Source organism: Cervus canadensis, chromosome 24, assembly GCF_019320065.1.
Source record: "Cervus canadensis isolate Bull #8, Minnesota chromosome 24, ASM1932006v1, whole genome shotgun sequence".
NCBI lineage: Eukaryota > Metazoa > Chordata > Mammalia > Artiodactyla > Cervidae > Cervus > Cervus canadensis.
Window position 1 is genome coordinate 10,910,134 of NC_057409.1, and position 23,418 is coordinate 10,933,551.

A 23,418-nucleotide genomic window follows, 5' to 3' on the forward strand; every position below is an offset into this window, starting at 1 on the left:
ACAGCATATTAAAAAGCAAAGACATTACTTTGCTGACAAAAATGTCTAACACATCCCTGACATTGTTGTGGGAATTTGATTAGAAACAGCAAACAAGGAATCCTATCTGATAAAACTTACATTCTAAGTTAAGTATGTAAAAATCTTCCACATGTAAAATAAAATTTAAAAATAGTATGCAAAAAGCAGAGGGGTTGGCAGATAGTGGTAAATATTTATCAGTTATAATTCAAAGGCCTCCAACTGCCACTTTGGAGCACTTATTAGATGCCAAGCATTAGGCCAAATGTTTTTCCAACTTCTCATTTTGTCCTCACAACAAACATGGTTTGGGACTTTGCTGGAGGGCAAGTGGTGAAGACAATTCCAGTGCAGGGGGCATGGGTTTGATCCCTGGTCTGGAAATTGATATCCCACATGTCACACTGCTTGGCCAAACAAAACATGGCATGAGGTAAACACTGCTATTTGTTGGTTAGTTGCTAACTTGAGTTCGACTCTTCAACCCTGTGGACTGTAGCCTGCCAGGTTCCTCCTTCCCAGGCAAGATCACTGGAGAGGGTTGCCGTTTCCTTCTCCAGGGGATTATCTCCGTATGGGGATGGAACCTGTGTCTCCTGAGTTGGCAGATGGATTCTTTACCATCTGCCAACGAGCCAGTCAGGAAACCAAGTGTTACTATTACCCAAAATAGTGAGGAGGGCTCAATTTGTTCAAATCTATAGTCAAAGCACCTAAACACTACACTACTGTGGAAGTGAATAGAATAAAACTGGAAATTTGGCAGCTTGTGGTTGGATCTAAGACTGGATCCACCAGTGTGCTTGACTTTTGGGCCAAACACCCCAAGTTTGGGATGTATATACTGTCAAGGAAGGGCTGAAGTGGCCATCAGCCCAGAAGGAGCCTCAGAAATGGATCCTCAAGCACTTGGAATGACTTTCACTGTTGGAGATGACAATTCTCATAGAAGTTTCACATTTTGGGAAATGGGTAGTAAACTGAGGTGAAGGCTTGGGACTCTCCCATATTAGAAGTCAAATTGTCAGGATTCTCTAGAAACCGAGTTTACTGAGTGCCTTCTGTGGCAGGTCACTGTTTTGGGACAGGTTAGAACTGGCGCTTTGGATTAGTGTAGATGTGGGACGCCAGAAAGTGACAAGACTTGGGGACTGATTCGTTTGAGATGACACAGTTGCCCCAATTTGCAAACTGGGAAATGCAGTGTGAGGGGGTGGCTGGAGCGGGCCAGTCAGTAATTTGCCTAAGTGAGTGGAACTGAATCGTCCAGACTCCCAAAGGACATCTTAAACCTGGGGGGAAAAAAAAAAGTGCTTACATTTGCAATTTTTTTTTACAAGGAGCGTAAAATTCTGTAATTTTATCCGTATGTGTGTTTAAATAGAAACCCGAGAAAGCCAGTCACCCGCTCTACCCACAGCCCGGCGCTGGGCGGGCTCTGCCCCGCCGCCTCCCGCGGGCTCCAGTCTTGGGACCCGCTCGCCGGGAGCCGGAAAGACCCGGAGCGGCGCGCCGGCGCGGTCATGGGCGCCGACCTGCGGAGCATGCGCAGAAGGCGGCCGAGGCGCATGCTCCGTGGAGGTCCCGGCCCGGCGGCCCCCGCGTCTGCGCCAGCCCGGGGGCCCCACAGAGTCCCGGCGGGGCCGCGGGCATGGCGGCCAGCCTGTGGATGGGCGACGTGAGTGAGGGCGGCCTCCCGGGTCTGTGGTGCAGGGATCTTAGCGTCGCGAGGAAGAAAGGGGCCGAGGGGGGAGGGTCCTCGAATCCCTAAAAGGGTGGACGTGAATGGGGAGGGGAGTTCTTCTAGGCGACGCCGGCGCGAGTCCCAGTATTTAGGTGCCAGGGTAGGGGTGGTGGGGGCCGAGACTGAAGGGAAGGGTCCTCCTCGGATCCTCAAAAGGTGGAAGTGCTTGGAGAAGGGCAGTTCTCTTAGGTGACGCCCAAGTGAGTCCCAGCGTGTAGGGGAAGGGGGCTGACTCGGAGGGGGAGGGGTCTTAGGGGCCCCGCCTGGGTTCACGGAAGCGAAAAGGAGGGTTGGAGGGGGGCGGATAGAATGGGAGGAATCCTAAAGGTGGAAGAGCGCCCCAGGTTCTGGACTGGAGGGATGGATTCCATCCCAGTGCGGGGGCGGCTTCTACAAAGGAGCACGTTTAAAGGGAAAGAAAGCGAGGGACCGGGAACGCAGGGGTTCAGATCATTCTGCGCAAGGAAACCTCTTCCCCCCTACCCCCCAACCCCACTCCCGCCCGCCAGCAGCGTGCAGCCCACCCCGGGCTGAGGGGGAAGGGCTCCGGATCCGGGAAACGAGGAGTCTGGTTGCTGGCCCAACCCGCTCTGCTCTTGTGTTTACGCAGCTGGAGCCCTACATGGACGAGAACTTCATCTCCAGAGCCTTTGCTACCATGGGGGAGACAGTGATGAGCGTCAAAATTATCCGAAACCGCCTCACTGGGTTTGTCCTCTTATTTCAGTCTTCTCGGTTCTACTTTATAGATCGCTCTGCGTGTCATTCAGGAGAAGGGTAACATCGCGGAGGGTCAGGGTTTCTGACCCCTAGTAATAGTTGTCATAATGATGTTAACATTTGGGGGCGTACAGCTGACTTGAGCCAGTCTGGATTTGAAAGCTCTTGTCTGCTGTGTGTGACTTTGAGCAAGTGACTTAAATTCTCCCTCTTGACTGTAAAAATAGACGTAATGAAAGCGCCTACCTCATAGAGTCCTGGTGAGGATTAAGTGCCATTAATTCACGGTCAAGGTTTACCACAATGTCTGGCATATGGTATATGCTTGGTAAATATAAATAGATTATGATCTGCTAGGTAATAAGCACTTTAAAATCACAAAAACCTCTGAGCTAAGTACTGTTATTAGAGAAGCTTAATAGCGGTCTTAAATTTACACAGCTTTTAAATGAGAAGCCAGGACACTAATTCAGCTGTGTTCTCGAAGTTCATGTACCCTTAACTCTCACGTGAAACACTACCTATGTGCTACTGTTCTAGATTTCCTGGACACATGACTGAAATAAGCCAGAAACAGTCCCTCCTCTCGTGGAGTTTACTACATCCTAATAGGGGAATGAGACAGTTAATACCTACACAAAACAAAAATGTGAAGAATACTTTCACATAGCCAAGAAAAAAAAGACTGTTCAGTGAGTATCTACTCTGTGCCGAGTACTAAAGCAGCTTGCTAAAGCATCAGTTAGTTGAAAAATGATGGGAGATATGAAGTGCTGCCTAGACTTTGGCTGTTTGGTAAACAGGTACTTTCTTATTGTTCTTATAGACAGAAAACCCTGATAAATCAGCTACTGGCATGAAGATACATTCTGTAATACTTTCCAAAACACTGACATAGGTTCTCACATTTTAATCTTTATTAAGAATTGGAATCATCCTTTCCTGCCATTGGACTTCCCTAGTGACTGAGTGGTAAAGAATCTTCCTGCCAATGCAGGAGACTTAGGTTCAATCCCTGGGTCAGGAATATCCCCTGGAATAGGAAATGGCAACCAATTCCCGTATTATTGCCTGGGAAATCCCATGAACAGAGGAGCCTGGCCGGCTATAATCCATGGGGTTGCAAAAGAGCAGGATACGACTTATCGACTAAACAAGAAATAACAACCATTGATTACTAAATCCTCGGTGTTTTTTATGGTGGCACCATCATACATGTTACATGTGCACTCTGCCTCATATGACAAAGACTTTGAAGTGCCTTGTGAGAAGACTGTAAAATAAATAAATGTAAATTAAAAACAAGGAACAGAAAATATGGGGAAAAGATCAGACCCAAGGAAAAGTAATGCACAATAAAGCATATTGCTTAAGAATATAGTGATTGGTTGTAAAATGCTTAATACCACAGAGCTATACAGTTACAAAGTGGTTAAAATGATATCATTTTATGTAATTGTGTGTGTGCTCAGTTGTGCCTGACTCTGCAACCCCATGGGCTGTAGCCCAGACCAGGCTCCTCTGTCTATGGGATTTTCAGAGAATAGTAGAGTGAGTTGCCATATCCTTAATGACAATTTTTTAAAATTCAGCAAAGAAAAAAAAAAGAATACAGTTACATTGGAGTAACCACATCTCTTCCATCACTGGTGGGACTAGAAAATGTTACAACCCTGGGGACAAGTATCTGGCAGTATCTTTTTAAATTTTTTTCCTTTTTTAAAAAAAAACAAAACTTTAATTTTTGGCTGCACTGAGTGTTCATTGCTGAGCACGGGCTTTCTCTAGTTGCTGTGAGTTGGGGCTACTCTGTAGTGCGTAGGCTTCTCATTGCAGAGCAGGGGCTCTACTCAAGTGGTCTTCAGTAGTTGTGGCACACGGGCTTAATTGCTCTGAGGCATGTAGGATCTTCCCTGACTAGGGATGGAACCCCTGTCCCCTGCATCGGTAGGTGGATTCTTAACCACTGAACCACCAGGAAAGTCCATACATCTTCAATATATCTGCCTTAGCAAGTCTAGTCCTAGGTGTTTACTCAAGAGAAATGAAAACGTGTAACTACTATGAAAAGAACTTGAGTATGTATACCACATTTTGTGTGTGTGTGTGCATGCGCGCGTGCATGCATGTGTGTGAACTCAGTCGCTCAGTTGTGTCCGACTCTTGGTGGCTTCTCTGCCTACTGAATTTTCACAATAAGAATACAGGAGTGGGTTGCCATTTCCTACTCCAGGGGATCTTCCAGGTCCAGGATTGAACCTGTATCTCTTGCATCTCCTGCATTGGCAGGCGGATTCTTTACCACTGTGCCACCTGGGAAGCCCCATAGCACATTGGACAATGTCCCCAAACTGCAGTCCAGGTATCCATGAATAGGTAAATATATAAATACTGGTATAGTCATACAGTATATGACTGGTGTACACATACAGTTTATGTATATGTATGGTATACGTATACAGTATATGACATACAATTTCTGGAGTTTGCTTAAGTTCATGTCCTTTGAGTTGGTGATGCTATCTAGCCATCTTATCCTCTGACACCCTCTTTTCCTTTTGTCTTCAGTCTTTCCCAGCATCAGGATCTTTTTCACTGAGTCAGTTCTAAAATACACAAAATTAATCTGTGGTGGAAATAACTTAGCATCTAGAAGAATTTGTGCATTTCATTGTATGTAACTTAGAAGGACAAAACTGTACACAATAAATGAACTCTAGTTAATAATAAGCATGTTAAAATAATTGAGAAAAGTGTACCAATATCTGCAACTTACTTTGAAATGTGTCAGAAAATGAGGATGATATCTGTATTTTCCAAGTCTCCTATAAATGTGTTGTCATACTTTCATTATTTAAAAAGAAAAATCAACAAAAAAAAAGAAAATAAAGGGTGATTAATAGGTAAGGACGTGGATGGATGGATTGTCACTTGGTAAAGTAAATATTAAAAAAAAAAGTGGGTATATATATATATATATATATATGAGTGTTTGGCAGCTCTTTCAATTTTTATGTTTGGAATTTTCCTAATAAATTGCTGCGGAAAGAATATAGTCAGATTAACCTGAACTCAAGTCCAGCCTTTGGCAGGTACCAGCTGTGTGGTTTAAGGCGTATTATGTAATCCTGAGTCTCAGTCTCCACATCTAAATGGGAGCAGTAGTTTGCTTCCCTCATGGAGTTGTTCTGTGAGGCTAAGATGAGATGCTGTGTGTGAAGTGGCGCGCACAGTGCTTGGCCTATGGTGAGTGCTCAGTAACAGTCAGCTCTTACTGGTGGTGGTCTTTACCTCGGCTTAAGATTCTAGCACACACAAGATAGAAGACACAGGTTTGCCCCACCGTTCTTCTAAGCATTGACATTTATGAAGCTCATAGACTGTGTTCGGAGAAGGCAGTGGCAACCCACTCCAGTGCTCTTGCCTGGAGAATCCCGGGGACGGAGGAGCCCGGTGGGCTGCTGTCTCTGGGGTCGCACAGGGTCGGACACGACTGAAGTGACTTAGCAGCAGCAGCAGACTGTGTTCTTAGATCCCTGGGCTCCGGTACTTCCCTTGCCCATACCTTTTGGCTTGGTGTCCATAAGGTTATTTCAACTGAGTATCTTAGTTCCAGAAAAGTCTGATTTATTTCACTGGTGATAGATTTTAAGAATGCTGTTAAGGAAAACTTTTCAGTATAAATCTCTTAGGAAGAAGGAATATCAGAGGATCTAGCCACATCTACCTACTTATGTCCCTTGGTGATGCTTTAAAAATAGACCACCAGGAATCTTACAGATATCCCCCCAATTAGGCCTGGTCTGTGGATTTACTTTGTTCAACTAGATTTTAAGTCTCTTAAGGTCAGGTACCATGTTCTTCAACTCTGTATCTGCCTGGATGGTGGTAGGTGATCAAAAAAACTTTTTAAATCATAGAAAAATTTAAATTTACAAAGAGTGCAATGTACACTCATATAACCACCACCTCATTTCAAAAATTGTTAATATGTTGCTGTATTCTCCTTATCTACGTGTCTGTAGAGATTTAGGTAGGTAGATGTTTTATTTTTGCCAAACCACAAGAAAGTAAATTATAGGCATCATGACATTTCTAAATATTTGAGTATTGTTTTTTAATGAATTAGGATCCAGTCAGAGATCAGATCCTATATTGCATTTGTCTCTTTTTAATGTAGAAATGCCCACTTCTTTCTTTTCTCAGAATAATGACTTTTTGAAGAGGTAAGATTGTCTTACATTAGGTTCTACATTCTGGATTCTTGTCCTCCATTCTGGATTTATTTGTTTCCTTGTTGTAGTGTTTTACTTGTTCTGTTCCTAATAGTTCCTAGACATTAGATCTGAAGGTTTGCTTGGGTTGCATAGAAAATATTTTTTTTTTCGGCTGTGCCAGGTCTTATAGGACACACGAGATCTTCAGTCTTCAGTTGTGCAGGATCTTTAGTTGTGGCATACAAACTCTTAGTTGCAGCAAGCAGGATCTGGTTCCCTGACCAGGGATGGAACCCATGCTCTCTGGCTTCAGAGCTTGGAGTTTAGCCAGTGGACCACTAGGGAAGTCCCAGGAAACATTTTTGACAAGAGTTATTCATAGGTATTACAATATATAAATATACAAAATATAAATAAAACACCTATGAATAGATTATATATTCACTATTACAATATTGAATGATTTTACAATCATATAAATGATTTACTACATAAATCTGGTACTGGACTGGATTGGCAGTACTTATATACTCAGGTCTATAAATTCTGAACTGGAGTACAGCATGGAACAAAAATAATATGGGCTGTCATGGGAAAAACATTTTTTCCTGCCCTCTATCCCAGACTTAGTCTCTCATCTAGGTATCACATCTTGTGTGTGTGTGTGTGTGTGTGTGTCTGTCTGTCTGTGAAAGCTTGAATTACTCTTTTTTTTTAAATTGGAGGAAAATTGCTTTACAGTGTTTTGTTGGTTTCTGCTATACAACAACTTGAATCAGCCATAATTAAACATGTATCCTATCTCCCCTCCCTCTTGAACCTTCCCTCACCCCTTCTTTTTTTTAAATAATTATTTATTTGGCTGTACCTGGTTTTAGTTGCTGCATGTAAATACTTAGTTGCGGTATATGGGATCTAGTTCTCTGACCAGGGATGGAACCCAGGCCCCCTGCATTGGGAGCTTGGAGCCTTAGCCACACAATCCCTATCAAAGTCCCTGGGTGTCAGATCTTTAACCGTTCACTTTTTCTGTTTTCTCTGCATGCAGGATCCCGGCTGGCTACTGCTTTGTAGAATTCGCAGATTTGGCCACAGCTGAGAAGTGTTTGCATAAAATCAATGGGAAGCCCCTTCCAGGAGCCACACCTGTAAGGACACTTAGATAATGATAATGTTGCCATTTTTGTTACCATGGATAACTGTCGTTTATTGAATCCCTACCATATCTTTTATTTAATCCTATAACAACTGTAAACAGTAGGCATTGTTATCTTTGACAGACCAGGAAACTGAAGCTCAGGGAGATGGAATAACTTGCCCAAGGCAACACAGGTAGTAAGTGGCAGAGCCAGGATGCAGATGGAAGATTGGTTGCCTCTAAAACCCATGCCCTATCCACTCCGCACTGCTGCCTCCCTTCACAGAAGACTTGAACCTCTAGACCTCTTGCTTGATTGACAAAGTAGAACAGGCTGGCAGCTGTGAGGACACGTTTCAAGAGAGTTGCATTCTGCTCTTCCCACAGTTACTTAGCTTACAGCTGCACCACGCTGGCACACCTGGGCTCATAGAACCATGGAGCTGGCAGTGCCCTTAGCGGTCATCCGTGCATCCCCCTCCTTTTAAACAGGAGAAAAGGCTGAGGCTTAGAGAGGGGGAGATGTTTTGGCCAAGGTAATTTATTTCAGTTTTTTTCCAAAAATTGTTGATTCTTGAAACACCTTTCTCTGTTTTAGTTTGTTTGTTTTTAAATTTTCAGGCAAAGCGTTTTAAACTGAATTACGCCACTTATGGGAAACAGCCAGATAACAGGTAAGTAGCCACAAGGTAGCTTCAAGTCCTGGGAAATGTCTAGCTAGAGACAAGATGTATTCACTGCGCTAGTCACTTCCGGAGAGGAGGATGGGGAGCTGAGTTTGACCCCAGTTTGCTTATGTCAAGGCCCTTATCTTCTCTGTATTTGCTCCCTCTTCTAGTCCCTTGACTGCCCACGGTAATGACATTTTATTCAGTAAGAATTGCTGTAGCAACATAAATGTATCAAGCATTTCAGATTGCTGTTTGAAAGCTGGAGAACATTGTATCAAAAGCTTTAGATAGATTTATACCCTTTGAACCCATAGTTCTGCTTTTCAGAATTTATTCATGGATATGTGTAAAGATTATTCCTAGGTGGCACTAGTGGTAAGGAACCCGCCTGCCAATGCAGGAGACATAAGAGATGCAGGTTTGATCCCTGGGTTGGGAAGATCTGGAGGAGGGTGTGGCAACCCACTCCAGTATTCTTGCCTGGAGAATCCCATGGACAGAGAAGCCTGGTGGGCTACACAGTCCATAGAATCACAAAGAGTTGGACATGACTGAAGTGACTTAGCACACGTGTGTAAAGATTAGCCTTGAAAATGTTCGTTGATATCATGTAATATCACTTATATGTGGAATCTTAAAAAAGAACTTACTTATGAAACAGAGCCACAGATGTAAAAAACAAACTTACGATTACTGGAGGATAAGGGGACGCAGTGAAGAAATTGGGAGGTTGGGACTGACTTGTACACACTAGTGTATATAAAACAGGCAGCTAATTAGACCTACTATATAGCATAGGGAGCTCTACTCGATACCCTGTAATGGCTTATATGGGAAAAGAATATAAAAAAAGAATGGATATGTGTATATGTATAAACAGATTCACTTTGCTGTACACCTAAAGTTAGAACAGCATTGTATATCAACTACAGCAAAAGTTTTTTTTAAAAAACAGAAAATGTTCATTGAGCTACTACATATAATGGGCAAAATTGGGGGAAAATCCAAGTAATCTAATAATAGGAAATGGTGTAAGTTACAATATGTTCATTTTTTGGAATATTGTGTATCCATTAACGTGTCATGTTGTAGCAGAATACTCACATGTCAAGATGTTGGTGAGATGCTGTAAGTGAAAAAAATGCTAGAAACAAATGAGTTGTATCCAGTTTTTATAAATTCAAAGGAAGAAGCTAAAGCAAAACGACAAAAATGCATATCAAGGTGTTCATGGTGATTTCCTTTGAGTTGGGTTAGTGGTGTTTTCTTTTTCTTTGTCCTTTTATATATTCTGATCTTATACAAGGTGTACTTGAAATAAAATAATAATGAGTTTATTGTTCTATTACAGGGGTTGGCAAACTGTGGCCTAATTTTGTTATTACCTGAAAGCTAAAAATGGTTTTTACTTTTTTTTTTTTTTTTGGCGGTGCCTCACAGTTTGCAGGATCCTAGTTAACCCAACCAGGGATTAAACCTGGGCCGTCGGCAGTGAGAGCACAGAGTCATAACCACTGGACCACCAGGAAATTCCCTCTATATTTTAAATTATTTATTTATTTTTTTGGCCGTGCTGCTCTGCTTGTGGGGTCTTAGCTCCCTGACCAGGAATCAATTCTACGCCCCCTGCAATGAAAGTGGACCACCTTAACTACTTAAGTAACTTAACTACTGTGCCACCAGGGAAGGCCCCCTGGCCCCCCTTTCATTTTTAAAGGATTGTGTGTGTCAACACACAGAAGACAACAGAAATCAGAGGTGCCCCCAGAGAGCCTACAGTAGTTACTGTATGGCCTTCACAGAAAATTTTGCTGACCCTGTCCTGAAAGCTGAGGGATTTCATGTTAGCCCATCTCTAGGAGAGAAGGTTCAGTTCTCATGCTCCCTGTACTTTCACCATTTGGATTAAAAGTATGCAATGAATGCAGAATCTCTGGCTTTATCTTTTGAGCATCTCTGACTTGTCCCCTGGTCTGCACTCATGTAATGCTTGAAGCCAGACAGGCTTTGTTCAGTGGGTGAGGGACTTGGGGCAGGACACTCCTTCCGTAACTCTTCTGCCAGGACTGCCAAATGAAACAAATTAGGACTAGGTTAAGAACCCATCAGATGTGTTGTTCTCTGACATGGCACAGAAGAGGTTTATCTAGAATGGGCCAAGAGAGCTCACAAGAGCAGAAGTTTTCTTCTTTGTGTCTGAATCTCGTTCTCTCTTCTCAGCCCTGAATACTCCCTCTTTGTGGGGGATCTGACCCCAGATGTGGATGATGGCATGCTGTATGAGTTCTTCGTCAAAGTCTACCCCTCCTGTCGGGGAGGCAAGGTGGTTTTGGACCAGACAGGCGTGTCTAAGTAAGGCCTTACTTTTATTGATGCCTACCCTGTTGGTTGCAGCATGTATCTCATAGCTGAAGGTGTGATAAGGAGGCCATGGTGAATGGTGGTGAAGAGCTCAGGCGCTGGAGCCAAACCGCCTGGTGCAAATCCCAGCCTCAGTAGTGCCCAGGGATTATGCAACAAAGTTACTGAACCTCTGGCCCTGTTTCCTCATCTGTGAAATGGGACTGATTAATAGTATATGCATCTCATGGGGGTTAGTGTAAGGATGAAATGATGTAATGTAAATAAATCAATAGAAAATGCTTTATAGGTATTTCCTTTTTTATTATTGTTACTTTAAAAGTAGAAACATCAAAAAAATAAATAAATTTTTTAAAAAAAGAAAAAAGTAGAAACATCTCAAGAAGGGTTTATATATATATATGTATTTTTTCTCCATTCTGGTTTATTACAGAATTTTTTTTTATTACAGAATATTGAATATATATAGTTCCCCTGTGCTATACAGTAGGACCTTGTTTATCTGTAGTAGTTTATATCGGCTAGTCTCAAACTCCTCCTAGTTTATCCCTTTTCTACCCTCTTGCACCTTTGATAACCATAAATTTGTTTTCTGTGTCTGTGAGTCTCTTTCTGTTTTGTAAGTAAGTTCATTTATATCATATTTTAGATTCCACGCATAAGTGAGATCATATGATATATGTCGGGAAAGATTCCTTTTTGATCTAAGTAGTAGTTAAGAGCTTGGACTTTGAATTCTGTTTCTGGCATGACTTTGGGCAAGTCATTAAACATCTTTGAAGTTTGGTTTTTTGCCTTCAATAAGATGTAGATACTCCCTTCATCAAGTTGTTGGACAGTTATTGAGATAACTCTGGGAAAATACTCAGCATAGTGCCTGGGAAATAAAAAGTGGTCATTAAATGTTAACTGTCATTCATTTAGCCTCAAGTGGGATATGAGTTCAGGAGATCAGGAACCTTGTCTGCTTGTGACTGCTGAGTCCCAGTGCCTTGGGTCGCACCTGGCATGCAGGGCAGGCTCTATAAATACTTGGCCTTCTGTGACTGTTATTACTACTGCTTCTACTGCAGTAATAATAATAATACTTCACAGTAGATTGGGAGGGAAGCTCCTGTCTGGGGAGAAGCCCCATCAGGATGGCATGTAGGAGATGGGTGAACTGGAAGTGGGATCCTCCAGTGCTGGGGTCTCACGCTGCTCTGTGACACCCCTGTTTCATGGGGCGCTCAGGCCTGCCCACGTGGTTTGATGGACGCGCTCTCCCGTCTCGGCTTCTTTTCCGTTCTTTGCTTTTACCTGCATCACGTTTGTGATCTAAATCGTGCGTGTGTATGTGTGTGTCTTTTTCCCGCAGGGGTTATGGTTTTGTGAAATTCACAGATGAGCTGGAACAGAAGCGAGCCCTGACAGAGTGCCAGGGAGCCATAGGACTGGGGTCTAAACCAGTGCGGCTGAGCGTGGCCATCCCCAAAGCGTGAGTCCTGCGCTGGCGTGGGAACCGAGACATGCCTTGTCGGTTGCTGATAATCAGGGCATCCGCTTGCTGATTGGGAGGCTGCCAGGAGACTCAGTGCAGGCCACAAATAATGAGTGCCTGGTATTTGCCAGGCTGGGTGCTGGAGATGAGCCAGCATCACTGTGCCCCTGCAGAAGCTTACGGCTGAGGAGAGAGCTCTGACTGGGGGAGGCAGGCACATTCAGAATCGCCACAGCAATGCTGGAAAAGCAGTTGGGCTCTGCAAACTTAGTTTGTGTGCTCTTTGCCCAGTAGAGCTGCTGTTGAAACATACAAACCTCTTATGAGTCCCCCTTGCTATGGGAGTGGCTAAGAATTAATGATATAGGGAATATGATATAGGAAATTGCCACAAGCCACGCCTTGTGGCCTAAAGAAAAATAATGATACAAGCAGGATAGAATATTATATACATCACTATTGTACCTGTCACTCTGGGCAGAAAACCCTTCTTCCCATGCATATCCAAGCATGTTTTATACTCAGATATATCTAAGACAGTATTTCTCTGCATAGAATCTTCCATCCTTTGGCCCAAACAGTGGTTCTCAACTTGAGGACATTGGCAACACCTGAAGATAAATTTGATTGTCACATCCCATACTGGGAGAGGTCAGCCTCTGGAATCTAATGAGTACAGGCCAGGTATGCTACTAAACATCCTATAGTGCACAGGTCAGCTCCCGGAGCAAAGAATGGTCTCCTCTGCCCCCCAAAAGTCAATTTTACTAAGGCTGAGAAACTTCATGTTAAAGTATACAGGTGGTTATACTCTTCGGGCAGAACTTTCAGGTGGCCATGTTTTTTAAGACAGCAAAAGATTTGGAGGCTCTCTGCAGTTTAGCCGCAGCAGTTCTCCCCTCCAAATGTTATTTGTTGTAAACTCTACTGTATATGTAAAAACGTTAAAGAAAACATTGAAAAGAAAGAAAGTTCCTCATTACTCTAAATGACTGCTTATAATTTCTGGGTTCCTTTTCAGGCTTTTCCATAAGCTTCTGTTCTGTATAAATGTAGATATTGATGTAGATACACACACACTGCATGCATATGGGTCAGTTTACATGTGGTAGATTCATTGCTTTATTCATTTTTAATACAATAACAATGCTCACTCTTTTGCTTCCCCAGTTTACTCAGTATACACACTCACTTTGCCATAGAGTTGCATAGTTGTCATCATTACAACATTTTTAATAGCTGTGGAATATTCTTTTGATCACATATTCTGTCTAGCAGTTCCTCTGATGTTTACTATTTTGGTGTTTTCTGCTGTGTCATCATTTATTCAGTCAATGATAACTGAGTCCCTGCAACCGCAGCCCCACCCTAGACTTTGAAGTTGTAGTTATAAACAAGAAAAACAAAGTCCCTTCTGCAGAGCTGTTATATTCTGTTACATCTGTTTCTTCATTGAGCATTGTTGTCAGCACTTGATGCCTGCCTCTGGGGAGGTGCCTTCATGCACTAAGAATTGAGTGATAAGAGTTTCCTTTGAGAGTCAGACTTGTAAGAGCTGAGTGTGGAGAAACAGAAATGTGTAGACCCAGGCCCTGTACCTTCAGTGATCTGAACTTGTCATGGGGGTGGTAGACTCCTTGGACACATGGGTCAGCGGGGTAGGGCCATGGAGACAAACATTAGCAGTTTTCAGCCTGGCAGTGGGCAGGGAGAGGAGATCTCTGCCATCAGACTTCATCGAGCCGCCCCATCAGGAGGTGATGCTAAGGCAGTCACATGCAGCCTAACTGCTCTGGCTGAGAGCTCACCAAGCCACATTGAGCACACGGGGAACTTGGGAAGAGCTCATCACCTGTGGTTTTTTACGATTTCGAAAGCAGTAGATCTTTGGCAGGCTTGACATTTTCTTTGGTTAGCAGTGCCTGGGGTAGCTGTGGAATCAGAGAAGGTGGCTTTCTGTTGACTTTGGGCCTCAGCCCTGATTGGTGAATGCAGGGAAGGGGAGATGGACGGGAGACTTGAATCTGCAGGGCAGGTGCTGTATGAACCGTGTTGTGGTAGGGGTGCAAGCCTTGGAGTTAAAATTTGGCTCCAGTCCTCTGTGTAGTCTTGGGTAAATCACTTAACGGTTCAGAAGCTCTGTTCTCATATTTACAAAGGGAATAATAAATAATAGCTTTGTTGTAGAGCTGTGCCGGACTTAAAGTAGGAGACCATATGTGAAAAAGAATGGGCACAAATCCCAAGTACCTACTCCACAAATGGTATCTCTGACTACAGTTCCAGGCTCCTGAAACACTTACTTTATGATTTACAGGGAAAAGGTGATAAGATATTTTGTAATTTGAAAATGCTCCTTGGATCATTCTATATCCAGATTATCCAGGCCATGTTTACCTGACTGAGCCTTTGTGGCTGGCAGAAAAACAGCCCCCCAAGATCTTGAGAAGGGGAAAAGTCAGTACTAATAGAGTTTGTAAGGGAGACAAACCTAACCACTGAAAGCGCCTTTTTTTTTTTTTAAATTTGGCCACGCTGTCTGGCCCACAGGATCCCAGTACCCCGATCAGGGATTAAACCTGGGCCCATGGAACTTAAAGTGCAGAGTCCCAACCATTGGACCACCTGGGAAGTTCCAAAAGCTCTTATCTTTAAAGCTGGGTTCTGGGACCAGACTGCCTGGGTTTGAATCTCTTATTCACTGTGTGACTTCAGACAAATGATGTAATCTCTCTGTACCTCTGTTTTCTCATCTGTGAAATAGGATTAATTATATATTTACTGTATAGCACCATTGTGGGGATTAAACAAGTTAGTCTGTGTAAAGCGCTCAGAACAGTCCCGGTCATATCGTATTATGGAAATGTTTGCTCATTTGCTTGTTTATTTTTCTTTCTTCCTTTAAGGAGCCGTGTGAAGCCAGTGGAGTATAGTCAAATGTACAGTTACAGCTACAACCAGTATTACCAGCAGTACCAGAACTACTACGCCCAGTGGGGCTATGACCAGAACACCGGCAGCTACAGCTATAGTTACCCCCAGTATGGCTACACCCAGAGCACCATGCAGGTAACCGTGATGTGGCCGGTCTGGCCCCGCATCCTCCAGAGACCTGGGTGATTCTCCAGGATGGGGTGGTTAAGGACAGGAGCTTGCGCTTCAGAAAGACAGAGGGAAAGATGAAGCAGCTTAATTCCTCTTATTAAAAAGAAGCCATCCTAGTCATGGGCTAGGCTTTCACCGTGCTTCTCACCCACCTCTCTGGTCTCTTGGCAGACGTATGAAGAAGTCGGAGATGATGCATTGGAAGGTAAGAAAGGACTCCCTTCACTCTGTGTGAGATGTGAATGTCACCTGAGTGGGAAGTACGGATCCCAGATCTCCCTGGGGAGCAACAGAGGAGGGAGCCCAAGGTTCCTTGGACACGTGGTGTTCTACCCTAGGATGTAGGTCTGAACCAAAAACTCCGTTGCCTTATATTTGTTTCACAGTTTGTCAGATTCATGTAAAATAATTTTTTTAATTTCACGCTTTGATTTTTTTCCACACTTTTTTTTAAGCTATGCTGAGTCCTTGTTGCCTATCCCAGCAGTCTTTCTGTAGTTGCAGAGCACAGGCTCTAGAGCGTGCGGACTCTTTAGTTGTCATGTGGGCTTAGCTCCCCTGCAGCATGTGGAATCTTAGCTGCCTGACCAGGGATTGAACTGGAGACCCCTACATTGGAAGGCAGATTCTTAACCACTGGACCACCAAGGAACTCCCCCCCATATATCTTAAATTACATATTTTCCTCACTTTCAAGTAATAGTTATGATTGAAAGTTTGGAAAATACAGTAAAGTATAAGGAAGAAACTAAAAATCACCCCCCAGTTTCACTACATGGTAATAGCCATTATTGCTTATTTAAAATTAAAAGTGTTTGTTGTGATTTTTTACTGAATTTAACAGAATAAAAAGTAAAACCAAAGTAATTGCCGACCTTGAGACAAATATTTTTTCAAATGAGATATTCATACTTTTAGAGGAGTCTAAGGTTTGAGGAAATTATTTTAAAAAAAATTTTTTTTTTTTTAGATTTTTTTCAACGTATTTCCGAACAAAATGTTAGGTTTAAGGTTTAAAGAAGTAAAATAAAATCAGACATCAATTTCTAAGTGCATAAACCTTTATTTTAAGGTACAAAAGACTCCAGGTTTAAAATCTTAAGTCTGTTTTAAGAATTATTCTTCAAGAGAAGGTCATAGGGAAAATGTGATCTGTAAGCAAAATATCCTTTAAAGGAAACATCATCTGTAGGCATAAAACAAATATCATAGCATTTTAAAGCACTTCACTGAACATGTTGTCATCTGATTCTGGCAGCAGCGACCATAGGGGTGGGCTGGGCAGACCCGGAGCTCCAGTAGAGGGATGGTGAGCTGGAGTGCCACGTGGTCTTCTCAGGGTCACCCAGTGAGTTAGGAGCAAGGTTCAGCCTGGAGTCCCTATCTTTCTGTCCTTAATCTCTTGCCTTTTCTTGCAGGAAGCACTGCCTCCTTTTTAGAGAAATTATCCTGATTATAACAATATTTGTGTGTAACTCCTTAGAGTTTTTCTATTTCTTCATCATCCATTATTATAGCCAACACTACTACAGTAGTTTTGCAGGCACTGCTACCTATCAACACTTTGATGAATAGGTTCCTTTATAAATCCCATTCTACAGAAAAGAAAACTGAAGCTTAAATAGTTAATAACTGACAGGTTTTACTATGTACAGGGCACTGTTCTAAGCACTTTTACAGGTATTAACTCATTTGACATTCACAATGGTTTTGAGGTAAGTACCTTAATTATCTTGATTTTACAGAAGAGAAAGCATATTAGATTTCATGTTCAAGGTCAGCATAGTTGCAACATCGTAGCAAGAGGTAGACTGTCTTGGAACCCTGCAGTCTTGCCCCAGACTTCAGGCTCTTTACCACAGTTATAATGCCTCTCTCTTTTTTTTTTTTTTTGGGTGGCCGGATCTTAGTTCCCCAATCGGGGATTGAGCCCACACCTTTGGCAGTGAAAGCATGGAGCCCTAACCACTGGACTACCAGGGAAGTCCCTAACACCTCCCATTTTAACCTAATAGCCACACAGAAACAGGGCCCAGGAGGGTGTGTCGTCCTTCTTCTGTGCCTTGGGTTCAGCAGGCCATCTTCCAGGCCCTGTCACCCAAGTGAGGAAGGGTGCTATACTGTCCGTGTGTCCGTAGACGTCTGCACACCCAAACATGTGTCCTTGGGAATTTGCTGGCGGTCCAGTGCCGGGTGCTTTCACCACCATGGCCTGGGTTCACTCCCTGGTCAAGGAACTGAGACCCCTAGAGCTGCGTGGCTCGGCCAGAAACACCCAAGAGGAGACACAGCAGCAGCAAAGATGCTTGCCCTTGCTGGAGGCTTTTGCTAATCTGTTGCCATATGCCATTACCAGCACTGAGTGGAGTGGCCAGACTGGTCATGCTCTGCTTTCCTGGAGTTCGCGTATGGAGCTGCTCGCTGTACATGCTCAAAATTTCAACTCATAATTTAGATTAGAATTACAAAAGGGATTCCTCTGGTTGCAGGAATGGGCACCTGCAATGGGTGAAAAGATTCACCACTGATTGGTTGCTTCAGCACTGACTGATTCTTACAAGTGCCTGAGAAAGTTGGAAACAGCTTACAAAAGAAGCGCAAATGGCCTATAAACCACAAGAGAAAAGAATTTAAGCATATACCATTTGTGTTAGTCAAGATTCTCCAGAGAAATAGAGCCGAAAGGATATATGTATTTATAATCTGTGCTGTGCTTCAGCAAGCTGGAGGCTCAGGCAGGATTTCTATATTAGCACCTAGAGGTAGAATTCCTACCTTGGGAATCCTCAGTTTAAGGCCTTTAATTGGTTGGCTAAGGCCCACCCACATTATTGAGAATAATCACCTTTACTTAAAGTCAGCTGATTGTAGATGTGAATCACATCTACAGAATATCTTTATCTAGACTGGTGTTTCACCAAACAACTGGTCACCACTACCCTGACCAAGTTGACACAAAATGTAACCATCACACTGCTAATACTAGTACTTAAATACAAATTAAAATATACTATCTTTCTACAAAGAATTCTTAAAATGTTCATATGCATGAAATTAATTTTACCTGAAAGATTTTATCCCACAATGATATCAATACAGATAAATATCTAATAATAGGAGATTTATTAAATACTGGTAAAATTTTATTAAATTATGTCTTTTTCTTAAAGAAAAATAATAAATTATGTCTTTTTCTAAGAATATTGATGTAGAGAAATGTTCTCAATGAAACAAGTCCTGAAATATAATAGGATATACAGTAAGAACTCAGGTTCTTTGGTTTTTATTTGGAGGGTGTAACTCACATAACATAAAATTCACCCTTTTAAAGTGTGCAGTAGTTTATAAAAATAGCCACAAAGTTGTGCAGCCATTACCACTGTTTAATTCCAGTGAAGAATCCTGTGAAACCACTAGCAGTCACTCCAATATCCTGTCCCTGGCAACCACTCACCTACTTTGGATTTACTGTCCTAAACATTCTAAATAAATGGAGTCATGTATGATATGTGGTCCTTTGTGAATGGCCTCTCTGATTTAGCTTCTGATTTCTCTGTGTTATAGCATGTGTCATTCCTTTCTTTTTATGGTTGAATAATATTCCATTCTGTGGATATCCATTTAGTTGATGGACATTTGGATTGTGTCCATTTTCATTGTTGTAAATAATATTGTTATGAACATACGTGTATAAGTTTTTGTGTGGACATAGAGAGGTTTTCAGGGAAAAGTTTTCAGTACTTTTCAGTGTATACCTGGGAGTGTATTGCTGGATCATACAGTAAACTCTGTTTAACCATTTGAGAAATGGCCAGACCTGTCCAAAAAGGCTTGGAGCATTTCCGTTTCTCCACATTCTCACCAACAGTTACTATTTTTCATTTTGGCTATCATAGTAGCTTTGATGTCAGATTGCCACTTCATGGCAAATAGAAGGGGAAAATGTGGAATCAGTGACAGATTTCCTCTTCTTGAGCTCTAAAATCACTGTGGATGGTGACTGCAGCCATGGAATTAGAAGATTGCTTCTTGGAAGGAAAGCGATGACAAACCTAGGCAGTGTGTTAAAAAAGCAAAGATGTCACTTTGCTGACAAAGGTCTATATGGTCAAAGCCATGGTTTTTCCTGTAGTCATGTACGAATGTGAGACTTGGACCATAAAGAAGGCAGAATGCCAAAGAATTGATACTTTCAAACTGTGGTGCTGGACAAGACTCTTGAGAGTCCCTGAGACAGCCAAGAAATCAAACCACTCAGTCCTAAAGGAAATCAACCATGAATACTCATTGGAAGGACTGATGCTGAAGCTCCAATACTTTAACCACCTGGTAAGAGCCAACACATTGGAAAAGACCCTGATGCTGGGAAATATTGAGAGCAGAAGTGGGCAGCAGAGGATGAGATGGTTGGTTGGCATCACTGACTCAATGGACGTGAGTTTGAGCAAACTCAGGGAAATGGTGAAGGCCAGGAAAGCCTAGGGTGCTGCAGTTCATGGGGTCTTATTTATGTGGCTGCACCAGGTCTTGGCGGCAGTTGCAGCATGCACGATGTTTAGCTGTGGCATATGGAATCTAGTTCCCTGACCAGGGATTGAACCAGGGTCCCCTGCATTGGGAGTTCAGTCGCTCAGTTGTGCCCAACTCTGCGACCCCATGGACTGCAGCACACCAGTCTTCCCTATCCATCACCTACTCCCAGAGCTTGCTCAGACTCATTTCCATTGAGTTGGTGATGCCATCCAACTGTCTCATCCTCTCATCCCCTTCTCCTCCTGCCTTCAATCTTTCCCAGCATCAGGGTCTTTTCCAATGAGTCAGTTCTTTGCATCGGGTGGCTAAAGCATTGGAGCTCCAGCATCAGTCCTTCCAAAGAGTATTCAGGACTGATTTCCTTTAGGACTGACTGGTTGGACCTCCTTGAAGTCCAAGGGACTCTCAAGAGTCTTCTCCAGCACCACAGTTTAAAAGCATCAAATCTTTGGTGCTCAGCTTTCTTCACAGTCCAACTCTCACATCCATTCGTAACTATTGGAAAAACCATGCATTTGACTAGACAGGCCTTTGTTGGCAAAGTAATGTCTTTGCTTTTTAATAGGCTGTGTAGGTTGGTCATAGCTTTTCTTCCAAGGAGCAAGCGTCTTTTGATTTCATGGCTGCAGTCACCATCTGCAGTGATTTTGGAGCCCAAGCCAAGAAAGTTTGTCACTGTTTCCATTGTTTCCCCATCTATTTGCCATGGAGTGATGGGACCAGATGCCATGATCTTAGTTTTCTGAATGTTGAGCTTTAAGCCAACTTTTTCACTCTCCTCTTTCACTTTCATCAAGAGGCAGTTCCTCTTCACCTTCTGCCATAAGGGTGGTGTCATCTGCGTATCTGAGGTTATTGATATTTCTCCCAGCAATCTTGATTCCAGCTTGTGCTTCATCCAGCCCGGCATTTCGCATGATGTACTCTGCATATAAGTTAAATAAGCAGGGTGACAGTATACAGCCTTGACATACTTCTTTACCAATTTGGAACCAATCTGTTGTTTCATGTCCGGTTCTAACTGTTGCTTCTTGACCTGCATACTGGTCTGGTGTTCCCATCTCTTGAAGAATTTCCCACAGTTTGTTGTGATCCACACAGTCAAAGGCTTGGGAATGCAGAGTCTCAGCCACTGGACCACCAGGGAAGTCCCTACTGTACTGAGTTTTGTAGTGACAGAACTTCCTTCTCTTTATAGTTGTATCACACAGATATACACCCCTAAATAACAGGGTTTAGTTTTGCCTGTTTTTGAATTTAAATGCTGTGCTGTATATACTGTCTTGCTTCTTTCATTCAGTATTTTATTTGTGAGATTCGTCCAAGTTGGATGCAATGGAGGTTCATTTTTAGTGCTCAGTAATATTCCCTTCTAAGAATAGTTTTCTTGTTAGAGGTTTAAAAGGAAGCTGTTTGGTATTTTGTCATGGTTTCTGGTGAACAAATACCACTATTGAAATCAAGAAAAAAAATATATAAAAATACAGAATTTGGTGTTTCAGCTTGTGTATTTGACTCTAGCACTTTCATTAGACATTCATTGTTCTTGATTTAGTAATGTTGATCAGGTTTTCCAAACCCAAATTTCAAAAAAGGACCACACCAGAAAATCTGAGACATGTGACAGCTACAGGTGTGTGTAGTGTTTAATAAACATGGAATGACAGCCAAAACTACTTGAGTACTAATTACGTGTCACATTCTGTAAAATTAGAGTTAGACCCTTGATTAACTTTACCGTCGGAGCTACCAAGTAAGCCCATAGTAAAGAGTCTGCCTGCAATGCGGGAGACCCTGGTTCAATCCCTGGGTCAGGAAGATCCCCTGGAGAAGGAAATGGCAACCCACTCCAGTGTCCTTGCCTGGGGAATCCCACGGAGGAGCCTGGCAGGCTATAGTCCATGGGGTCACAGAGTCAGACACGACTGAGCAACTTCACTTTCTACTTTCTTTTCTTGATTAACTAGGGCTTAGGGGGGCTCCTGCCAGCCTCAATCATAAATCCACATGTAACCTGTAGTCAGCCTCCTCCATTCCTCCACATTCTTGGATTCAGCCAGCCGTGGGTTGAATCGTGTAGTACTGTAGCATTTACTCTTGAAAACCTCCACATGCAAGTGGATCCTGTCCTGTTTGAGGGTGAACTGTCCACCACCCTGTTCTCTTCCTCACAAACCCTACAGAGGCAGCAGAGCTGGCAGCCCGGGTGAGGTAGGAGGGAGCAGGGAACTGAGTCTTCTGTGGCTGCTGAGTGCTGCTCCCCTCTGCACCCCCTGAACCCACCCTTGCTTCTCTTCCAGACCCCATGCCGCAGCTGGATGTGACCGAGGCCAACAAGGAGTTCATGGAGCAGAGCGAGGAGCTGTATGATGCGCTGATGGACTGTCACTGGCAGCCTCTAGACACAGTGTCTTCAGAGATCCCTGCCATGATATAGCCAGGACAAAGGACAAGCCAGAATGGACTTGTGAGGGAGAGAAGAGACTTCTTTTTTAAAGTTACTGCAAGACTTTTTTTTTAAATGTTTCATAAAGATTTTAGTAATCAACTGTTCCTGCAATTATATTTTTCCTCTTAACACTGCTGCCTTCATTTGAGTTTGAAAACCCAGGGACCAGTTGGAAGAGGGTTGAATGAGGTTTATCTTTGAACAGTAATCTCATTTATCCAGATGATGTCACCTACACTCCTGGACATAATGATTAACCAAGGTGGGTCATAAGTTACTAAGCCAACTTCTTAGGAAAGTTCACATTTAAGGTTGTGATTACCTGCTGGGATAGTGTCAAATGGTGGGCAGTTACTTGTTTTCAGGTTTCCTTTCCCCCTACAAATTTGCTTCAAATCTGGTGGCTAGGAATTCATTATTTGAACTTGGGAGTGAAATTGCAGGGCCCATTGAATGGTTGAATGGTGACTCAGACGGTAAAGCATCTGTCTGCAACGCCAGAGACCCTGGTTCGATTCCTGGGTCAGGAAGATCCCCTGGAGAAGGAAATGGCAGCCCAAGCCTGGGAGGTCCCATGGACAGAGGGGCCTGGAAGGCTACAGTCCAAGAGCTACTTAAATTTCAATTTGAATGGTCAAGTGTTCAGGCTTCTCTGTCCATGAAATTTTTCAGGCAGTACTGGAGCAGATTGCCATTTCCTCTTTCAGGGTATTTCCCCCTCCCAGACATCAAATCACCTCCAGTATTGGCAGGCAGATTGTCTTACCACTGTGCCACCTGGGAAGGTAGAAGTGTTGGAACCAGCTTATTTTAGACCAAAAATGCCTAGACTGTTTGAGGTACAAGATGGTGCCATGTATGTACCAATCCCACCTCTTAAGAAAATGTTAAAACTAAAGTACATACATTATATTAAACTAAATGCATGAGTCTTATTAACATAGGAAATGGTAATTCAGATCAGTCATCACCAAACCAC

The 23,418-nt window shown here is 42.9% G+C and overlaps 1 protein-coding gene across 3 annotated transcripts; it reads left to right on the forward strand.

Annotated features, from left to right (window-relative positions):
• Window positions 1-1,552: 1,552 nt before the first annotated feature.
• LOC122426368 (tRNA selenocysteine 1 associated protein 1) lies at window positions 1,553-22,568 on the forward strand. 3 transcript variants are annotated; one of them, XM_043445227.1, is made up of 9 exons: window positions 1,553-1,699; window positions 2,376-2,473; window positions 7,751-7,850; window positions 8,462-8,514; window positions 10,732-10,863; window positions 12,230-12,349; window positions 15,259-15,421; window positions 15,629-15,662; window positions 22,291-22,568. In XM_043445227.1, exons 1-9 carry the CDS (start codon window positions 1,673-1,675, stop codon window positions 22,425-22,427), a joined length of 864 nt encoding a protein of 287 aa, XP_043301162.1. In that variant the 5' UTR covers window positions 1,553-1,672; the 3' UTR covers window positions 22,428-22,568. The 3 variants fall into 3 exon arrangements, with proteins under 3 accessions (XP_043301162.1, XP_043301163.1, XP_043301164.1); XM_043445228.1 differs by lacking the exon at window positions 12,230-12,349; XM_043445229.1 differs by lacking the exon at window positions 10,732-10,863.
• Window positions 22,569-23,418: the final 850 nt, after the last annotated feature.